General features: G+C 35.5%; 2 protein-coding genes across 4 annotated transcripts in view; one reads left to right on the plus strand and one right to left on the minus strand.

Annotated features, from left to right (window-relative positions):
- The window catches only part of LOC150099711 (uncharacterized), a 346,327-nt gene that overhangs the window by 313,775 nt on the left and 13,819 nt on the right, over positions 1-18,733 (plus strand). For all 3 annotated transcript variants that reach the window (XM_090403848.1, XM_090403847.1, XM_090403849.1), the window contains one exon: positions 1,943-2,669. In XM_090403848.1, coding sequence (XP_090259974.1) covers positions 1,943-2,669 — 727 coding nt within the window. The remainder of the gene's footprint in view (positions 1-1,942; positions 2,670-18,733) is intronic.
- The window catches only part of LOC150099712 (uncharacterized), a 140,510-nt gene that overhangs the window by 19,788 nt on the left and 101,989 nt on the right, over positions 1-18,733 (minus strand). The gene's annotated exons all lie outside the window — the stretch shown is intronic.

Genomic DNA, 18,733 nt, shown 5'->3' on the forward strand with positions numbered 1-18,733 from the left:
TTTGCTGCTTCATTTGGTTTAGGTCATATGAGTAGTGCCATGATCTGTAACCTTTGGCAAAACACACAGAAAAAAATTTCTTTTGCCAAAGAACAGGAGGGAGACCTCTCTCATTCTCTAACACAGCTGTATGACTTTGCACATTGTGGGCTTGTTATGCTGCCATGTGGAGCTGATGTTTGGTATGTAGTGGGTTTTTGCTTGCTACTGCATAGAGATGAGGGACAACAAAATTGACTATGGCCATGCAAGGTGAGATTTGTTGTAGTTGTTTCTGGCAGGACTAAGATTATTGAGTTTTTTGAGCTACACGAGAAAGTGGTCTTTTTTTTAGGTTTTCAGGAGTTTTTGGAATCCCGAGGATATTGAACTAATGAAAACCTCAAAGGTTGAAATCACTCTGAGTAGTGACTCCTCTCACAATATATAAAATATATAACAATATACATGTCTGCAAGGAAGTGTATATTGTTATATATAACAATATACATGTCTAAAAGGAAGTGTGCTATGGAATACTAAGCAATTAATGAGAAGTCAGCAGCCTCTGCATACAAGTTGCCTAGTTGTGAAGATATCTCACATGCAAACTTTGTTTGCTTATACTTGGGATTAAAACAAGAATATAATTTCTTGTCAAGTATGATGATATACTTTAAAATCAAGGGAAGAAGCTTCTACAAAGTATGAATAAGAGGTTATATTTTTCAGAATTTTTGAATTGTTATGTAGGGGAACTGGGACTGTGTACAGACTTTGGAATTCTTAGGGATAGAATGCTTTTGCATATCTGTGATACACTGGAGATCTTTGGGTTAAAGCCATTCTGCTGCATAATTTTTTGAGTGCCCTGTTCCTGTTTTAGGTTAGTGGAGTCAGGGTAAATGATAGGTGGTCTGTTGAGTCGTTTTGATAATGCTTTCCAACTTTTTGAGACGTATAATGTGCCGAATGTTGTTATATGCATGAGCCCATGAAGTTAAATTTAATACATAAATCCCTGCTTTTATGATGGATAAAAAATTTTCTGTTATGACTATCTTTCTATCCATGGTTGTTGACTGAGATTGTAAGTTCATGCATACAAGAACATTTTAATTCACTTGAATGATTTCTAATAATGGAATCAATATAGTTTTAAATCTAATGATAGTTTTACATCATAAAATGTTGCATACATATTTGCATTAAAAAAAAAACATTGCAAACCACTGTGTACAGATCACTTCCCAGGTGCAGCGAAAAGCCTATGGTAAAGCAGGTATTCTAATCTGCTTCATTCTTAATTTATTGTTAATTTTAGTTTAAAATTATTTCTGGTGCATAGTACATGTTTATGCACTCAACAATGTCCAGAAAGAGGAGAAATGAATTTGAGAATATTAAATTTGTAAAGAAGCTAAAAGAAATAATGTTAGAAGCATCAGAAATCTGGAATGAAATTGATGGGAATTGCTATCAGTTGTCCCATTTTATGATAAGCACCATCATAAAGAATACACAAAGTTTATCTTACAGAAGTCAAACTGTGTTTTCAGAAACAATTCATGACACTGAGTCTATGGAAAATTAATGTGGATTTTTCTAGACACAATTAGCTAAGCTTTTGATGTGTTTCATTTTCGCATTCCTTACTAGCTATGTCATCTTCCTAATTTGTTTATTTGTCATGTAACTGCTGTCACTCGAAAATATTCATTCTTAAAGGGAAACTATTTCTGAATGCTAAAGCAGCTTGCAATAAAAAGAATTGGAGGAGCTATCTTTAAATGGAAATATGGTTTAGATATGTTATGATCTATGCCAACATGCATCTGTTGTATAAACAGATGCATGTTGGCATTAGGGTAGGCAATATATGAAATATAATATTTTTGTTTGCTTTACATGTCAATTTAATGTAAAAAACATTAATTTTCTTTTTTCTTTTTTGTCTGTATAGGAAAGATAAACACAGAAACAGATCTGAAAGCAGAGACAGATTGTATCCAATAATTTATGGACCAGATGAAACAATAGATCTCAGTGTAAAATGGAGAGCACCTGTTGAACCTGATACAAAAGCAGGTGTTTCACCAGAAGCTCCATCTTCAACAAATGATAGTACAAAAATTGCAGAAAAGACTGTTGACCAAAGGAACTGGGAAAGACCAAGCAGCCACTATTTACATAGACAACCATCAAGGGTCTCTCGTTTCTTGGAATCCTACAGCATGAGTAGTTGTTCTTCTCCAGATATTGTGGTTTTATCTGATGAAGAGAATGCTCATGTGAATGGACATGTAAATGGCTTTGAGAGTGATTCAAGGCCTGAGTCATCAGATTCTGAAATGTTGGAAATGCCTCCACTTCCTCAGCAAAAACAGCTTAGTAAAGAGGAATTACAGGAGAAACGAAAAAAAATTCATAGGTTAAGAGAGGAATTGCGTAGTGAAGAAATGAAACTTGTCCTGCTGAAAAAACTTCACCAGAGTCAGATGATGAAAGATGCTCTTCTAGGATCTAGTGGAGTCAATGTAACTAATAAAATGGGACCTTCTGTTGCTCGTTCTGGAAGTGTTACAAATTCAACTCCCCCACCTCTAGTACGAGGAGGACAGCTTCCAGCACCTACAAAATCTTTAAATCCACAGCCTCATCACCAAACTTCAATGATTATGTCACCCATGGTAGTATTTTTGTTTATATAATTGCATGTAAGATTTCTTTTAACCCTTTACAGAAGATATAAAAATGATCTGAAATCATATTTTGCTTACATGGATGTTTTAGATTCGCATCAGGCTATGTGAATAGTAATGGCTTTTAAGTACCAACTAATATATTAAACTATTCTGTTTTATTAAAACATATATATCATTCTTTAAATAATTGTGCTGACATTTCTAGGCTTTTCTCTTTGTAAAAAAGGAACATGCACAGTTGATAGGCATAATTTACAACTCAAAGTACTTCCATAATACAGTTACAAGGATAATGCTACATTCTTTTGTCAACTCCATGTACAGGTGGTCGCAAAACCTATAACATAGTAGTACTACTTGGGGGCAAGTAATCAGGGAGAAAGAAGGAATCTCTTAAGTTTTTTTGAAGAATTAAGAGGATGTATTCATTGGGGATGCTATGGTGGAAGACTGTTCCAAAGAACAGGAGGCAGGTGAAATGAAAGAAGAGGATGAGAAGTTGGTGCAATAAGTTTGGAGCTGAAAACTAGTGGTTGTTGATAAGTAACTGCTCATATTCTGTGATTAGAGGAAAGTGGAGGAATGATGTCCAGTTCAGTAGACAACAATTATCTTAAAAAAGATAGAATGCAGAAACAGTGTTTAGTGTTTAAGAAAGCAGTTGGAGGGAATCTGTGTCTGTGAGAGAGGATTCTCTGTTAAATGGATTGCCCTTTTCTGGATAGCATTGAGCACATTCTTTTGTTGTACAGCCCAAAATGTGAGAACAGTATTCTAAGGTCGGGCTGATTTTAGATTTGTCTGCACGATTCTAATCTTTTATAAGAGTAGTGTTGTGAACAAAAGAGGATGGCAAGTTTTTTTGAAGCTGAGGAGGCTATGGATGTCGTGCTTAAGGATAGGCTAAATGTGAAAATCAGCCCAGAAGAGAAAATTAAAATAAGACTGTGTTTTGGTTAGTGACAGTCACTAGGTTTCTTCACCTCACTGGAGAATGGTGAAGAGGTCAGTGTTTAAGACACTGGTTATGGAGGAAGCTCAAATCATTTGAACACTGCAGAGCTTCTTGAATGAAGAAGAGGAATGGAGTATACTACCATTGGGAACTGTGGAAAAGATTTGAGGTTAGCAGAACAAGATTATGAAGGTATAGGAGGAAGAGTATAGGTGAAATCACAGAGCCCTGGATACCCTGTCATCAACAGAGAAATCTGAGTTGAAACCATCCATGACATATATTGAACAACTAGAGAGGAAACTGGCAACCTAATCACAAAAGGCAGGAGAGAAACCATAGCCTTTGGTTACAAAGACTTCTATACTAGACTTGATCAGATGCTCTAGAAATATCGAGTGACCACGAGTTTTAATACCTTTTCTGTGGCTTATATCCAAAAGGGTAAAATTGGCCATGAGGTTTGCTGTAGTGAGAGTTTTGGAATTCATATGGTGGTTGGTCCTTAAGGTAGAGAATAAATTGGCTGTTAATGACACTCCATTATTTTTAAGAGTATTGAGGGAGGGCAATGGGATGACAGTTTATAGCTGGTTTTATTTTTCCTTTTGGGAAAGGCTAATTAGGTCTGCTTCCATGCTGCTAGATAAGTGTGACAACTTGTATAGATAATACAGGATGAGTGTTAATTTAGATCATAAGTTCATAGCATAGTTGAAGGTATAGTATCTGGACTTATAAGACTTCATATCTGGATTGAGGCATTTTTTGATGCTTTTCTGGTGAAATATCAGAAGAGATAAGCAGTGAATTGTTTGCTGTAAAGTGGAAAGAGATGGTGAAGTGATGCTAAGAAGGTCAGGTTTTATCTTTAGGTGATAATGCTGTTATGTATTGCCTGAATGTGAGAGTGGTGTGGGTTAGTAAGGGTAGAAGTTGCACCAAAGGCCTTAGCAAGGCTCAACTTTGAGGAGCAGACAAATAATGCCAAAAGCAAATTCCTTGCATTTTTTTTTGGTACTGATGGTCTGCTTTTGATTTGTTTAATGTATTTTTACAGATATTGTAGTGTAGGTGAAGTGCAAAGGTAGAGGTTTTTGGCTTCGGCCATTTAAAGTATGCTGCATCTTTTATCTTGAACTGCTTTGGCATACTTATTTGAAGAACCAGGGCTTGGATAGCTTAGTTAAGGAATGAAAGCCATTATTTCAGTTATTCAGTCAGAGCAGGTATTTAAATCAAGAGAACAGAAACTGAAATCAGGGGCCATACACAAGAGGCATGGAAATCCTGGTGGGCATCCAAATTAGCACAATTATAGTACTTATTTGCTCTTATAATATAAGAGAATTTATATTAATTATTTAGGCACAATTATTAGTGTGTTGGCTGAATTTTCTCTTATTCTATATAAATCTATTCACCTGGCTCCCCACCATACCAGCTTTACTTACTCTGTTTATATTATATTTAATTTGCCATCTTCACTAAAAACTGTGCCTAAATAGTTATTTTACTTGTTCTATAGTTTCCCTATTGAAAATGCAGCTGAAGTTTCCAATGTTTCTGCATATTTTCATAGGAAAATATGCATTAACTTGTTATTGAACTTTTTATTGTTGATTTTCATGCTATACTTCTTACTGCTATAATTTTTAGTTAAAGAATCCTGGAGATTTCTACTAGATGTGTTTACAAACATCTAGAACATTCTTACTGAAGTCTTCCATGACTTTTCGTTTAGCTCCTTTTACACATAGCTAAGCTCTCTTACGTTTTTTTTTGTATATTCCTTTAAAGCATCTGCCGAAGTTTCGATATGCTTTCATCCTATAAAATAGGCAAACTGGTCAGAATAGTGTAACAGCCACTATGTATCTGCACAGTGTATTATGGCTGCAATTCACATCCATAATATACTATACAGATAGGATTAACCATTCTTTCAGAGCATTAATTAGGTTTCAAAGAAGCCAGTTACTTAGTCATTACAGGCCATTGAGCATATCATGCATTTTGAAAGGTGCAATTTTTGTAAGTGAAATGTTATTCAACATGTAAATCGCAAACATTGAAGACAGTCGAAAAAAAAAAAAAGCTTCAACTTTTTTTTTCAAGACAAACAAGGTTTATCTTTTGAAACATTTAAGTCTGCTTGTCTCATAAAATAATAGATAATATAAATAAATAATATCTGGTATATTATGATATGGAAACATTGGAGAAGGTCCAGAGATGAGGGACTAAAGCAATATCAGGATCTCTAGGATATCAGGATGTTGGCTATTGAGACATGTTAAAGTAATATAATGAATGCATAAGTTTGTGGTTTAGCAGTTGTGTAGATAGCTTCTGGTATTGAGACACATGTTTTATTTTAAATAATGAGTATAAGAAAATATAACCTTACAATTTTTGTAAGTCATCAGACTTGCATTGTCAGGGGGTAATAGCAAAAAGTTGTACAGAAAAGAGAGACTAGAAACAATTACACACATTAGATGTTATGAGAACTTAACAGTTCGTACATATAAATAACCAGAATAAAAACATTAAATTAATTACTATATATGTGTTGCAACAATTCTAGTTGCTGCTGTCACATTCTGTAGCATTGTGTGTATCGTATCCTGGGTTAGCAGTTAGATTTTTAGTGAATGCAGTCCAAACTTAGTGTAGGAATAAGCCTTGATTTTTGTTACATTTTGTGAGAATCTGCAGCATTTCAGAGGCTCCCTTGAACTTTATTGTAAAACAGTTATGACCAATATAAGGAATTTTTGCTTGTTGTGAAACTACTTGATGGCCTGTGGTAGTTGTATGGGATGCCAAGCCTGATTTATGCCGTCTTCTTTTTTTTCAATGCCTCGTACATGTTCAAACATGCTTATCTCATGACCTTCTCATTTGGTCTACATAGCAAATTCCACAACAGCAATGAATCTCAAATGCCTATTTTTTTTCATGAGATGTTGTGGAGGTTTTGGTAGATGCAAGAATTTGGAGATTTTATGCAATGGTAAAAAAAAAGCCACTTTAATGTTGTGCTCACAGAGCAACTTTGCCACTTTGTGTAACATTTTTCATGTAAGGTAGCATGATTGCATTCTTAAAATCTTGTTTAAGTACAGCAGTTGTAGGAGGTGTATTAAGAATTTTGTTGATTGTTTTGGGTTTATAACCATTGAGGGGAAAGATTATGCCTCAGGTAGTGTGTAGCTGTTCATTCCTATTAAGTGATGTACTGCACATCTTGTATGCTCTATCTTGTAATGTTTTTTAATCATGCCTATGTTTTGAAATGCAGCATGTAAAAATCTTCCAGTTGTGGTAGGTTTTCTTTTTTCTTCATTTATTTAAACAAGGATATCAAGAAACAGTAATTTATTGTGATCTTCCAGTTCAAGAGTGAATTTTATATTGAGATGCAAGCTGTTCAGATAGTTCTTGAAATGAATTGTTATCTATTGTTCCTGACTAAATAATGAAAATATCATCATTCTAATGTAGTGAAGTTTTGGTTTCTTGTAATGGTTTTAAATAGCATTTTGTTTCTAAACTTTCCATGAAGAGGTTGGCCAAGACTAGAGATGAGGGAACAAGCCCTTGTTGTTCCTAATATTTGTTTTGAAATATGAAAAAAGTGTTGTCCATATTGTGAAGTTCTAATATGCATAATTAATTGTTTCTAGTCTCTTTTCTGTACAACTTTTTTGTTAATATCTCTGACGATATAATTCTGATGACTTATGAAACTTGTAAAGTTATATTTTATTAAACTCATATCTTAAAACATGGTTTCAATACCGGAAGCTATTGAGACCATCTGTGTTCAATTAAGTTATTTCACATTCATTCTTTCTTGCAGCATAACGATAAAATTCCTTTGGATTGCCTTTAGCCTGCATAGCCAATTTCTTTTCATACTCTAGTTTAACTTTCTTCACATAAAGGAATGTAAATTATTCCATACTTTCATAAAAGATATGATGGAGATGCTTGAGTTTGTGAGGGGATTTTATTAGATTAATACAGAAGGAATTATGAAAAGAATAGAGAGGAAGAACAAGAGGTTATCCTTAGAAGTTGTATAAGGGTGTGATGAAGAAGAAAGGGGTAGATTAAATACAGTTGTGTTGTTGGTATTCTTTCCACATAACAGTTGGAATTTAAAATAGTTCATATGCTCAGCTAGTTGTGTGGAATTGATGTGAAACATCATCATGAGAAATATTGTCTGAGACCTCCAGGGAGACTATAAATCACCCAAACTAGCTGTCATACCTTGTCTTAAATTTATTCACACTAGATGCACTCACTACCCCTAAAAGCAAACTATTCTTCTCACTCACTGCTCTGTGAGAGAAAAATCTAGTTCTTATCCATTTCTTGACTGTGAACAAACTTAAATTCCATGATGCGGCTCTGTTCCCCCCCCCCCCCCACCTTCCATATAACAAAAAATTTCATCAGACGATATCCTATAACACCCATTCAGAAGTTTATAGGCTCTATCAAATCACCTCTCAATCTGTCCTCATAATTTAAATCCCATATTCCACATATAATCTTTGTAACTCTTTTTTGCACCTTTTCCACAGCTTTATCTCCTTGGTACCTGGGAGACCAAATCTGTGTAAATAATCCAGGTGTGGTCTTATCAAGGCCTTATAAAGAGGCAAAATGACTTCTTTATTATTATATGTTAAGGTTCGCTCCAACATCGCAATTATCCTCTGAGTTGTATTTGCAACTTGTGATATTTGAACTTCAAATTCCTATTCACTATTATGCCAAGATCCCTAGCCTAGTCAGTTTCTTGTAGCATAACCTTGCTAATATATGCTGCTGGAAATCTCATCATGCAAAAGTGCATAACTTGACACTTACTAATATTAAACTGATAGTCATTTTCGTTTTCTCAAATTTCCATCCCTGAACCATGAGGTACACCACTGGTTACCTTAAATCTGGCAGATTCCTACATTTTTTGATATGTCTTTCAACCATCCACTGATCCAAGTCAAGAGTTTATATTCCAATCCCATATTCCCCAGTTTATGCAACAGCTTTTCATGTGGTATACTTTCATTGGTATCCTAAAACATGACCTTCTTTAGTAAATCCATGCTGCTCCTTGCAGAGTACAACTTGTTTGTCTACCCATTTCTGTATGCAAGTTCTTAACAACTTCTCTAAAACCACACCAGAGATACTGATAGGTTGGTGGTTAGACACATCAGTTTTTGCACTACCCTTGTACAATGGAGCTATCATACATATCTTCCATTCCTGTGGTACTATTCCTGAGCTGAGACTGAAGTTATAAAAACATGTGAAATGCCTAGCCAAATTGGCTGAACATTCCTTTAGCAAACATGCTGATATTCCATCTATCCCTATTGACAAATTCTTATCCAGGTTATGCAACAGCTCTTCAACCTCATTTTCCTGCACCTCTAACTCTGCATCCAATGTAGCAGTAGTACTGTGCACCATGTTACACACACTTGGTTGATATATCTTAGCAAAGTGATTACTCATTAATTGAACCATCTCATTATCTTCTGACACTAGAGCATCATCTGCGTTCAATTAAGTTATTGTTTCACATTCATTCTTTCTTTTGCTTGCAGCATAACGGTAAAATTCCTTTGGATTGCCTTTAGCCTGCATAGCCAATTTCTTTTCATACTCCAATTTAACTTTCTTCACAATACTCATTACTTTTCTGGCCTCACCTTATATATTTCATAACTCTTGTCACTCTCACGATGTTCTTATCACATCATCTTCTTGTGGATCTCTTGCTTAATAAGGTTGCACATCCATTTCACTCCCAACCTATTTATTCTTTGAACACTAAGGATACATTCAGATATTGCCTCATTTAAGCACTTTTTTCAAAGATTCCCATGCATTAGAAATCTCATTGAGGGGATAGAAGGTTGCATTCTTTTCCCATCAATGAGATCATTCACTCAACCTCCCATAATGAGACTTTATGGGAGGTTGAGTCTACCGACATTTTTCCCATTCAGTAACTGATACCATGGGACCAAAGATAATATTCTTCAAAGTTGATAATTTCCAGCTTTGTAGTTCAGCATGTAACCTGTTCTAATGGGAACATCAATATAATTAGACACTTCCCAAGAATGCACAGCATGATCACTGTCATCAACTGGTGGTAAAATAGTCATATTCTTAGCAGACCTCCCTTCTGATGCTATGAACAATCTAACATTCTTTGACCTTGAGTTTCTTCTTTTGCATGCTTGAGAAAATTGTCTCATAATGATTCAATAAATTCCTCCTCATTCGTATCGTGAGGTTTCTCTTCTACTCAATGTCTGGATGATTAAGGTCACCCATAATGATTACTCACTTAGTATTCATAAAGCTAAATTGGCAAATGCATTTCTTCATCCCCTGCAACTGAGCCATGAAGTCTGTAGCAACACCCACCATGTATTTCATTTTGTTAGCCTCTACTTCACACCAGATAGCCTCAAACTCACTGCTACATGGGATATTTCTTGCATTTCTACCCTAATTGGACTTAAGTTGTCTGTCATTAGTAGTACTCCCTGCCCCCACCTCTCCTAACTCTTCTGTCATTCCTAAAAATAGTATACCCATTACACTCGATCCCAGTTACCAAATCTGATTCTGATAGCCAGGTTTCACTAATGCCAACAATCTTAGGCCACATCGTATTCAATAAAGCAAAGAACTCAACTCCTTTGTTTTTGATGCTCCTGGCATTTGTGTATAAACATAACAAATTATCTCCTAGCTTATTCTTATATTTAGATATGCCATCTATTTGGCCTTGTTGTAGAACTTTTTCTTTTCCCTCCTCGCACATACTCAAAAGGTTCAAACCCAAAGCATATATTTCTACCCCTTTTGCTAGATGCATAACCATGTTCAAAGCCATTCATATCTTTATCACGTTTGCATACCATAACTGAACTTTCACACACATTTTCTCCATTCCTTTCTTGATGATCTAGTTTCTCTAACTCTCTGCATTAGGTCTTATACCAGTAAGTAATTTTTCTAGGCTCCTGATGCCAAATGAATTCAAGTGCATGCTGTGTCCCTCTTGTACAAATCTTTTCTGCCATCAAACATACTCCTCCACACATTTAAAAACTTGCATCCATTTCTTCTACACAGCCTGCACATGGAATCATTTGCTATCATTGCCCTCCTTACTGTGGTACTATTGTATCTGGGTAACAAACCTACAATTTTTACTCTCACATTTCTTTCTCACTTCTTCCAACAGATCTTTCATATCCACTCTCATACTATATTTGTCGCTACTTAAATTGTTAGTTTCCGCAAGAACTATCATCTCTTTTCTTTTCTGTTTTTATAAATTTTTTAAATATATTAATATTAAATATATATTTTGATCATTTTTTATAATTCTTTTATGTTTTTATAAATAAATGAATAAACTAAAATGAAAACAGAAATCAGATCCCAAACAGGTAACGTTCACTATGAAATATTTTAAGACCAGAATAACAATGGAAAGAATACATGTGCTCTGAAGGTATTTGATGGTTTGTGGTCTTCTGTGAACTACTGGCAATCACATGCATCTTGTGTTTAACAAGAAAAGATCAAATTTGATTGAAAATTATCCCTTGTTTCTTGTTGTGCTATTGAGGATGTTATCATTTTAGCTGACTCCTTGAATGAGAAGAATTTGTAATATATGCAGAGCATTTCAGTTTGTTGCCAGTTTACTTGATGTTAGATTTTGGCTGTACATGCTGCCAGTCCTAATTTGTATTTCTTTCATTCTCCACATCCTTGATTTTTTCAGACTTGCATCTCTCTGTCTGTCTGTCCATCCAATGTAGTACAACCCACAGGTATAGTTAAGCTTGTAGACACCAGGTTTAAGTGGGTAGTGAAGTGGGTTTGGAGGTTTCAGGAAATTAGAGATCTCATTGAAGGGATAGAAAGCAACCTAGCTCTTCAATGAGATCATTTACTTTAACCTTCCATAATGAGACTTTATGGGAGGTTATGAGTCTGCTGACTCCATGGAGGTTGATGTGATAGGATGATAAATATTTTCTTTTAATTTTTCACCACCAGGTATACTCTGTTGTCATAGTAGCTTTTGATATCTTATGTGACTGACTGTGTATAGAAGAGAATCACTATTGCTCTGAAATGTTGTTTATGTTCATTCATCTGTCTGGGAGGTTGACATAGAATTTTGTTGACCAGTGTTCAGTTGTAACCATCCTTTGACAGGATAGTGCTGTGAAACATGAATTTAGTGATACTAGGTGAGTAATTAAAATAATTATTTCAAATTCCAGCTATTTTATGTGGCAAGAATACTTACAACATAATTGTATTATGTCCTCGCTCCACAGAAGCCTACATATTGGTATAAGTGGGTTTTTTACATGGAGAATTGTGGGTAAATGGAACACATTACCACACTTACTACACTGTGTTGTGAATACAGTGAGTGTTCACTGTATTTTAAGGGTCAATATGATAAATATGTTGTTGGTTGAGTGAACCTTAATAGGATAGTAAATATTTTCTTTTAATAATTTTCACTGCCAGGTTGAAACTTCTGGCCAGTAATTTATGGACCAGACAAGATTTTGCTTATGAAAAATAACTTTCAAATAAACATGGTATTCCAAATTTCTGCCTGATCTCTAAACTGAAAACTAAAATAGTTTGGCATTATTGTGAGATGAGTTGAGCCTCTATAACTCATTTGGTATTGCCAATACTCTTTGGTTGAAAAAAGACCTGGATTCAAATCTCATCTAAGAGGAATGTGAAACCCTTACACTCTCACATGGAAGTGGCAAAATTTTTCATCCTGCAGGCAGTCACACTAGAACAACACATGCAAAAGTGTAGTATCAAGGTAAACTATGTCAAGGAACTTATTTTTATAATCTCTCAGTCACCTTAAACAAGTCTGAAAGTTTCAGAAATGAACTTTACCTACTGGGCATAAAATAAAAGAAAAAGATTTATATACAAAGAAGCTGAATTTTCATATTCATTTTCATAACTTATATTCACTCATGTTAAAGTTTCTGGAAGAACTGAAACTTTATAAACTGAAATATTTACATGCTTGGGCAGAGCAAGGACAATCATGTGCAAGGAAGCTGGAGACAAATTACTGCTTTACATCACCACCCTATTCTGAAACCGAGGAATTATCAAACCTTTAGCCTCCAGGGTAGAGCAAATTGCATTCCATTCTCAGTGAAAGTATTGCACATTTGAACAACATCATTTGAACAAAACATGCAACAAAAAAACTTTGGCCAACTCCTTAAAAAAATAATAAATCTCTTAAACCAGATAATTTATGCACCATATTTCAGTCATTCATCAAATGTACAACTAATAGATTGCATCACTTCCTTAAACAGCAGAGGTTATATAACAGTCTACAAACAACTCAAAGGTTCTACCTTCTTGAGACAGATCAAAGACTGTTGAGCAGCTTTTTCCTTTTCAGTTGTCTACAGTATCTCATGCTAATTTCTACCTTCTTGAGACAGATCAAAGACTGTTGAGCAACTTTTTCCTTTTCAGTTGTCTACAGTATCTCATGCTAATGTCGTATTCAGTATTATGGATAGACTGCTACTGTCTTAGTCAGAAATAAATAAATACATTTAGTACGGACAACCAGAAAGTGGATTAGCACAACGTGCTTTACTACTACACAAACAAATATGTTTGGAAGCTGTTCATGTATTATAGAACCCTAATAACTGCATCAGAACTAAGGGTGTTATCCCTTGCGATTTTGGAGCACTGCCCCCCCCCATCATTGTCATGGATCACTGCAGGCACTTAACTCTTGCTTCCAGCTTCTTTGCATATCCTTGTTTGTAGGTTTTTTTACCTTCTCTTTGTTGAGAGTACATCATTCAGGATGTCACAAAATGTTGGCATATAAGTATTTATGAAATAATTTTTTTTTTTTCATTCTTACTATATGTAGTACTTCCAGAAACTCAACATGAAAGATATTATTATTCAAAACTTCCATGGAGTACCAAGACTCGTTGTGGAATGCCCATCTTAAATAGGTCTTATCTAGGATGAGCACTCTAACCACTCCTTGAATTCTTTGTGCTCTCACCACCCTATCAGGCAATCCATTCCACTGTTCAACCACCCTCCATGCAAAGAAACCACTCCTCACTCTCTTGCTCACAACTTCCAGGGATGGGTCTTTGTTCTTGCTCCTTCCCCTTGTTCTACCATATGAAACAACTCCCCAATGAGAGGGAGTTCAATCATATCACCTCTCCTTCTACCTACCAAACTTTGCAGTCCACATTCCCTCAGTCTATCCTCAATAACTAACATTGTACAGTCCTGATATAGTTTATCTGTCCCTGTATGCTTTCCAAGGTTAATTTATCCCTTTCAAATCCTGGGAACCAACTCTGAGCATAGTAATCCAGATGTGGTCTGATCAGGACTTTATACAATGGGATCTTCTTCTATATCTGATGGTTAGCATCCCTCTCAGTATTGCAGCAGTTCAAGCTACCTTCACCTCTCTTGCAATATGTCCCCTGAACTTCAGGTTTTTATCAATCACCATCCCAAGATCCTTTGCTTCCTCCAGTACAGTTCCTCTAAAGCATACAGCCTCCCATTGATTATGCCACACTTCAAGACTTTACATTTAGGTGAATTAAACTTAGCCCTATTCATTTGCCTGTCTCTTCAGTTTATTCAAATCCTCTTGCACTGCTACCACATCTGCAGAATTACTAATAACTCTTCTCAGCTTCATGTCATCTGCAAACAACTGAATTAATTGTACCAGCTCCTCTTCATTTAAATCTGTTTTTGCATCAATTAATTCACTAATTTCGTTTTCAATCATATTGCAAAAGCCCTCTAAGTGGCCATTACTATAAAAATTGCTTTTTTACGTAAAAAAAGCATTACATATTAATTATGTATATAACTCACCAGAAAATAAAGTGCTCAGTTTGAGATTAACACTTATGATTTTTAATGTGCTTTCTGGCAGAAAACAAAGACAGCTTTCAACAATAAACACTATATGGTAAACAATTGATGTACATGCGTGCTAAAGGGAATTTCCCCTAATCGCCACTCATAACTACATGCGGGATATGGGCAGGTGCAAATTTAACGAATATAAAATTTGATTTTTAATTCACACGGTGAAAAATATATGAAAAGATAAAGGGTTACTATAATTTGTAGACAGTGTTATACGAGAGTTACCTGTATACTAATGAACCAACGAAGTGTTCATTAAACAACTCTACTATGATCTCTACATCAGTCACTCAATTTCCATCTTTGCTCAACAGTGTCATTCTTCTACAGTCATTCCTCCTTTTTACTGGCCACATAAGGAAAGACTTCCTTAAGATTTACCTTGGATCTCACGACTAATCTCTTCTCATATTCAAATTTTGCCTTCCTTACCATATTAGTTGCTCCTCTGACTTGAGTCTTATATTCTTCATGCATCTGTTCTCCACTCCTCTCCTTATCTCTTCCATGATCTTTTTTTTTTTTTTTTTCATTTGCAGTTCCCATTTGATATTGTTTTGTCATCCGCTTCACATCAAATTGTGTTCTTATACTGATGAATATTGATAATCTCATCCTTCCAGTCCCTTATCCAAAGAACTGCCCCAAGCTGATATATCTAAGGTTATTATAATCATCTTTACTTTTTAACATCTACATGTACGACTTACCACATACTAGCTCAAACAAGTATATGTACGTTGATGACCTAGCGATCCTACCTCAATCTACCTCCTTTGCCAACCTGGAATCAACCTTGAGCACAGACCTGAACATCCTGGAAGAGTACTTCAAGCAGTGGTACTTGAAGCCAAATCCAACAAAAACTGTGTCCACAGTATTTCACCTGAACAGATCAGAGGCAAATCGACACCTCAACTTTTCTCTCTGTGAAAAAATGGTAGAACTCGGAGTGCACCTGGAGATAAGCCTAACCTATAAAAGGCACATCACCAACCTGTCCAACAAAATTAAAACGAGAAACAATATCATTTGAAGGCTTGCTGGAACAACCTGGGGTTGTGGTACAGGTACTAAGGTCGTCTGCACTAGCCCTCACATTCTCTGCAGCAGAATATTGTTCCCCTGTCTGAGAAAGAAGTGCACACTAACATTATAGACACCCAGCTAAACTCTACCATGCACACAATTAGTGGGACAGTGAGAAGCACCCTCTCTCTCTCCTGGCTGCCTGTCCTATCTAACATTGCCAAACATACGGAGAAGACAAGCCTCGATTGAAGAATTTAATAAAACAATGAACAACCCACTCCTGCCCCTGCACCAGACTCTCATAAATCCACCTAGTCTTCACCTAAAATCTAGAAAGCCTCTCTGGTCCATAGGTGAACTCTCTTCAGCTGCCTTGCCATCAAAACCTGACATGTGGAGAGAATACTGGTCCAACAAACGGCTTCCTGGTAGAAGATCCCTGTGCTCTACAGCCTGGTTTTGCTCTTCCTAGGAAGATTTGAGCTGTTAGACCACCCTTATTGTGATTGTTCTCCAGTGGTTCAGACGATTACTCATATTTTGAACGACTGCCTAAGGTGCCAATTTCACGGTAGTGGCCTACAGCACATCCACAAGGTGACAGGTGAGGCCTTGGGTTGTCTTTCCAGACTGGACATTGACCTGTAGTTGTTCTGTATTCCTTTTGCCATAAGAATAAATAAATAAGTAATCATCTGCCTTATAATTCCACATAAATTCCTTTCTCTTTGATCCCACGTGTCTGTTCATCCTTCAAGTCAAAAACATGGTCACTCTCTCTCCAACCAGGGGCAGAGATGCCATTACAGTTGCAATCAGATCATCTAATGCTATGACCTTTTCAGCTGTCTGTAATGTCTTCTGCCATGTATCGTCCAGTTATTATGGATACTGTGCAATTCTAATTAGAAAGCAGAAACAAAAATAACAGGCCCAAGTTGAGATCTGAATGGTAGCTCGAGGAGAATATGAATATCTGATGGGGATGGGAGGGACGGGCCTCAAGAGATTCAGTATAAGATAATGAAGTTTTTGATTTTAACTGAAATTTCATCAGAAGAGAGAGAACACATGGTGCATGCCCTGAACTTGGATTTATTCAGCTCATCCATCCTTTGTTAATAAAATATATTACTTTATATTTAGTAATAAAATTATTAATAATTATATATAATAATGTGTACTAAATGGTAATTTATTTTATATTTTATTTAATAATTTAACCTTTTGAAATAAATTGCAGTTTGTATAGTAATTAATTCTTTAGAATATATTTAGTTCATTATACTTTCTTGATCTGTCCACAGAATTATTCCATTTTACATCTGTATTTTCTTATGAAGCATAATAACCATTTCTTTATCTTATCCTTGCTTCCCAGTATGGAATTAATTTTATGTTACCTGTAATTGTCAGTATTTTAGATGAATACCCAACTTTCAGCCAAGATGTTAAAGTTCACAATAAACTGGACTTGTGTATTTGATAAGTCAAATTAAAGTATTCTTTATCCAATAATGCACATTCATCAAAAAATAAAGATCTGTTTGCGGACTTTTTGTTACACAAAAACAGATTCATTCATTTACTGCATGGGTATCAAACTTACGGGCCGCATGTAACCCGTGACGAATATTTTTTGCGGCCCAACCAAACATTTGCCAATGAAAGTAATTACTACATATAGCTGTGTTGCATGCATTTCCTTTACACACATTTCCCTCACTATTTCTACCAGCCGATTATATACCTACTATCACGTGCTAGTGCCATGCCCACGTCTAGTCGTCAGTCTTGTTTGGTGTGCGTAACAGGAAATATTTTGCTTTCAGTGAACAAGAAAAAAAAGTTTATTTACATTACACTTATTAATTTGTGCAGTTATTTAGTGTCTGGTAAGTTGATGTTCAAGAAAAAATATCAGATTTTATTAAAATATTCAGCATGTCTCTATCGAAATCAAGTGATAGTAATAAACGAAAAATTGCTGATGAACATTGAAATTTCCAAGAAAAGTGGGAATTGGAGTATTTTTGCTGTTAAGTAAAAAAATAAAATAATCTGTTTAATATGTAATAATGTTATCAGTGTACCAAAGTTATACAACATTAATCGTCACTATGAACAACATAAATCAAAATATGATAATTGCGAGGGATTAATGAGACAAGAAAAGTTGAAAGAGCTCAAATCGGGACTGAAAAAACAGCAGTTCATGTTTACTAAAGTATCACCAGAAAGTGAAGTGGCGGTGCATGCAAGCTACGTCTTGTCGGAGTTGATAGCTAAACACTCGAAACCTTTTACTGAAGGTGATTTCATTAAGGAATATCTAATTAAAGCTGCAGAAATTATTTGTCCTGAAAATATGAAGGATTTTCAAACAATCTCTTTGTCTCGAAATACAGTTGCAGAAAGAATTACTGATTTGGCCGACAATTTAAGTGTTCAGATCAAAGCAAAATCATCTAGTTTCGAAGCTTTTTCCATTGTCTGTGACGAGTACGGACATTGGGGGGCGTAGCTCAATTAGCTGTGTTTCTTTGTGCTTGCGACATGGATTTCAACATTTTTGAGGAATTACTGGAACTAGTACCATTGCATAAGACTAGTACAGGACAAGATATATTTAATTGTGTTTTCGAACTTTTGCAAAAATACAATCTACCTCTGTCGAAATTAACTTTTGTAGCTGCAGATGAAGCTCCTTCTATGACCAGAAAGAACAATAGTTATTATTATTACGGGTATCTCCATGGAGTCAGTAGACTCATCGTGGGAGACCCAAACTAGCAAAACAATATCTGTCATATCTCTTCTTGAATTCATTTACAGACAAAGAGCTCACAACTAAGTCAGGCAATGGAGTTTCGTGGCATTACTGCAAAAAAAAAAAACAAAGTGAAATTTATGACGGATCCAAGATTCATCATATGCATTGCATTATACATCAAGAAGTATTATGCGCAAAAGTAATAAACATAGAAAA

The sequence above is a fragment of the Typopeltis vanoorti genome, chromosome 14 (assembly GCF_054136105.1).
Source record: "Typopeltis vanoorti isolate ZY-2024b chromosome 14, IOZ_Tvanoo_1.0, whole genome shotgun sequence".
Lineage (NCBI taxonomy): Eukaryota > Metazoa > Arthropoda > Arachnida > Uropygi > Thelyphonidae > Typopeltis > Typopeltis vanoorti.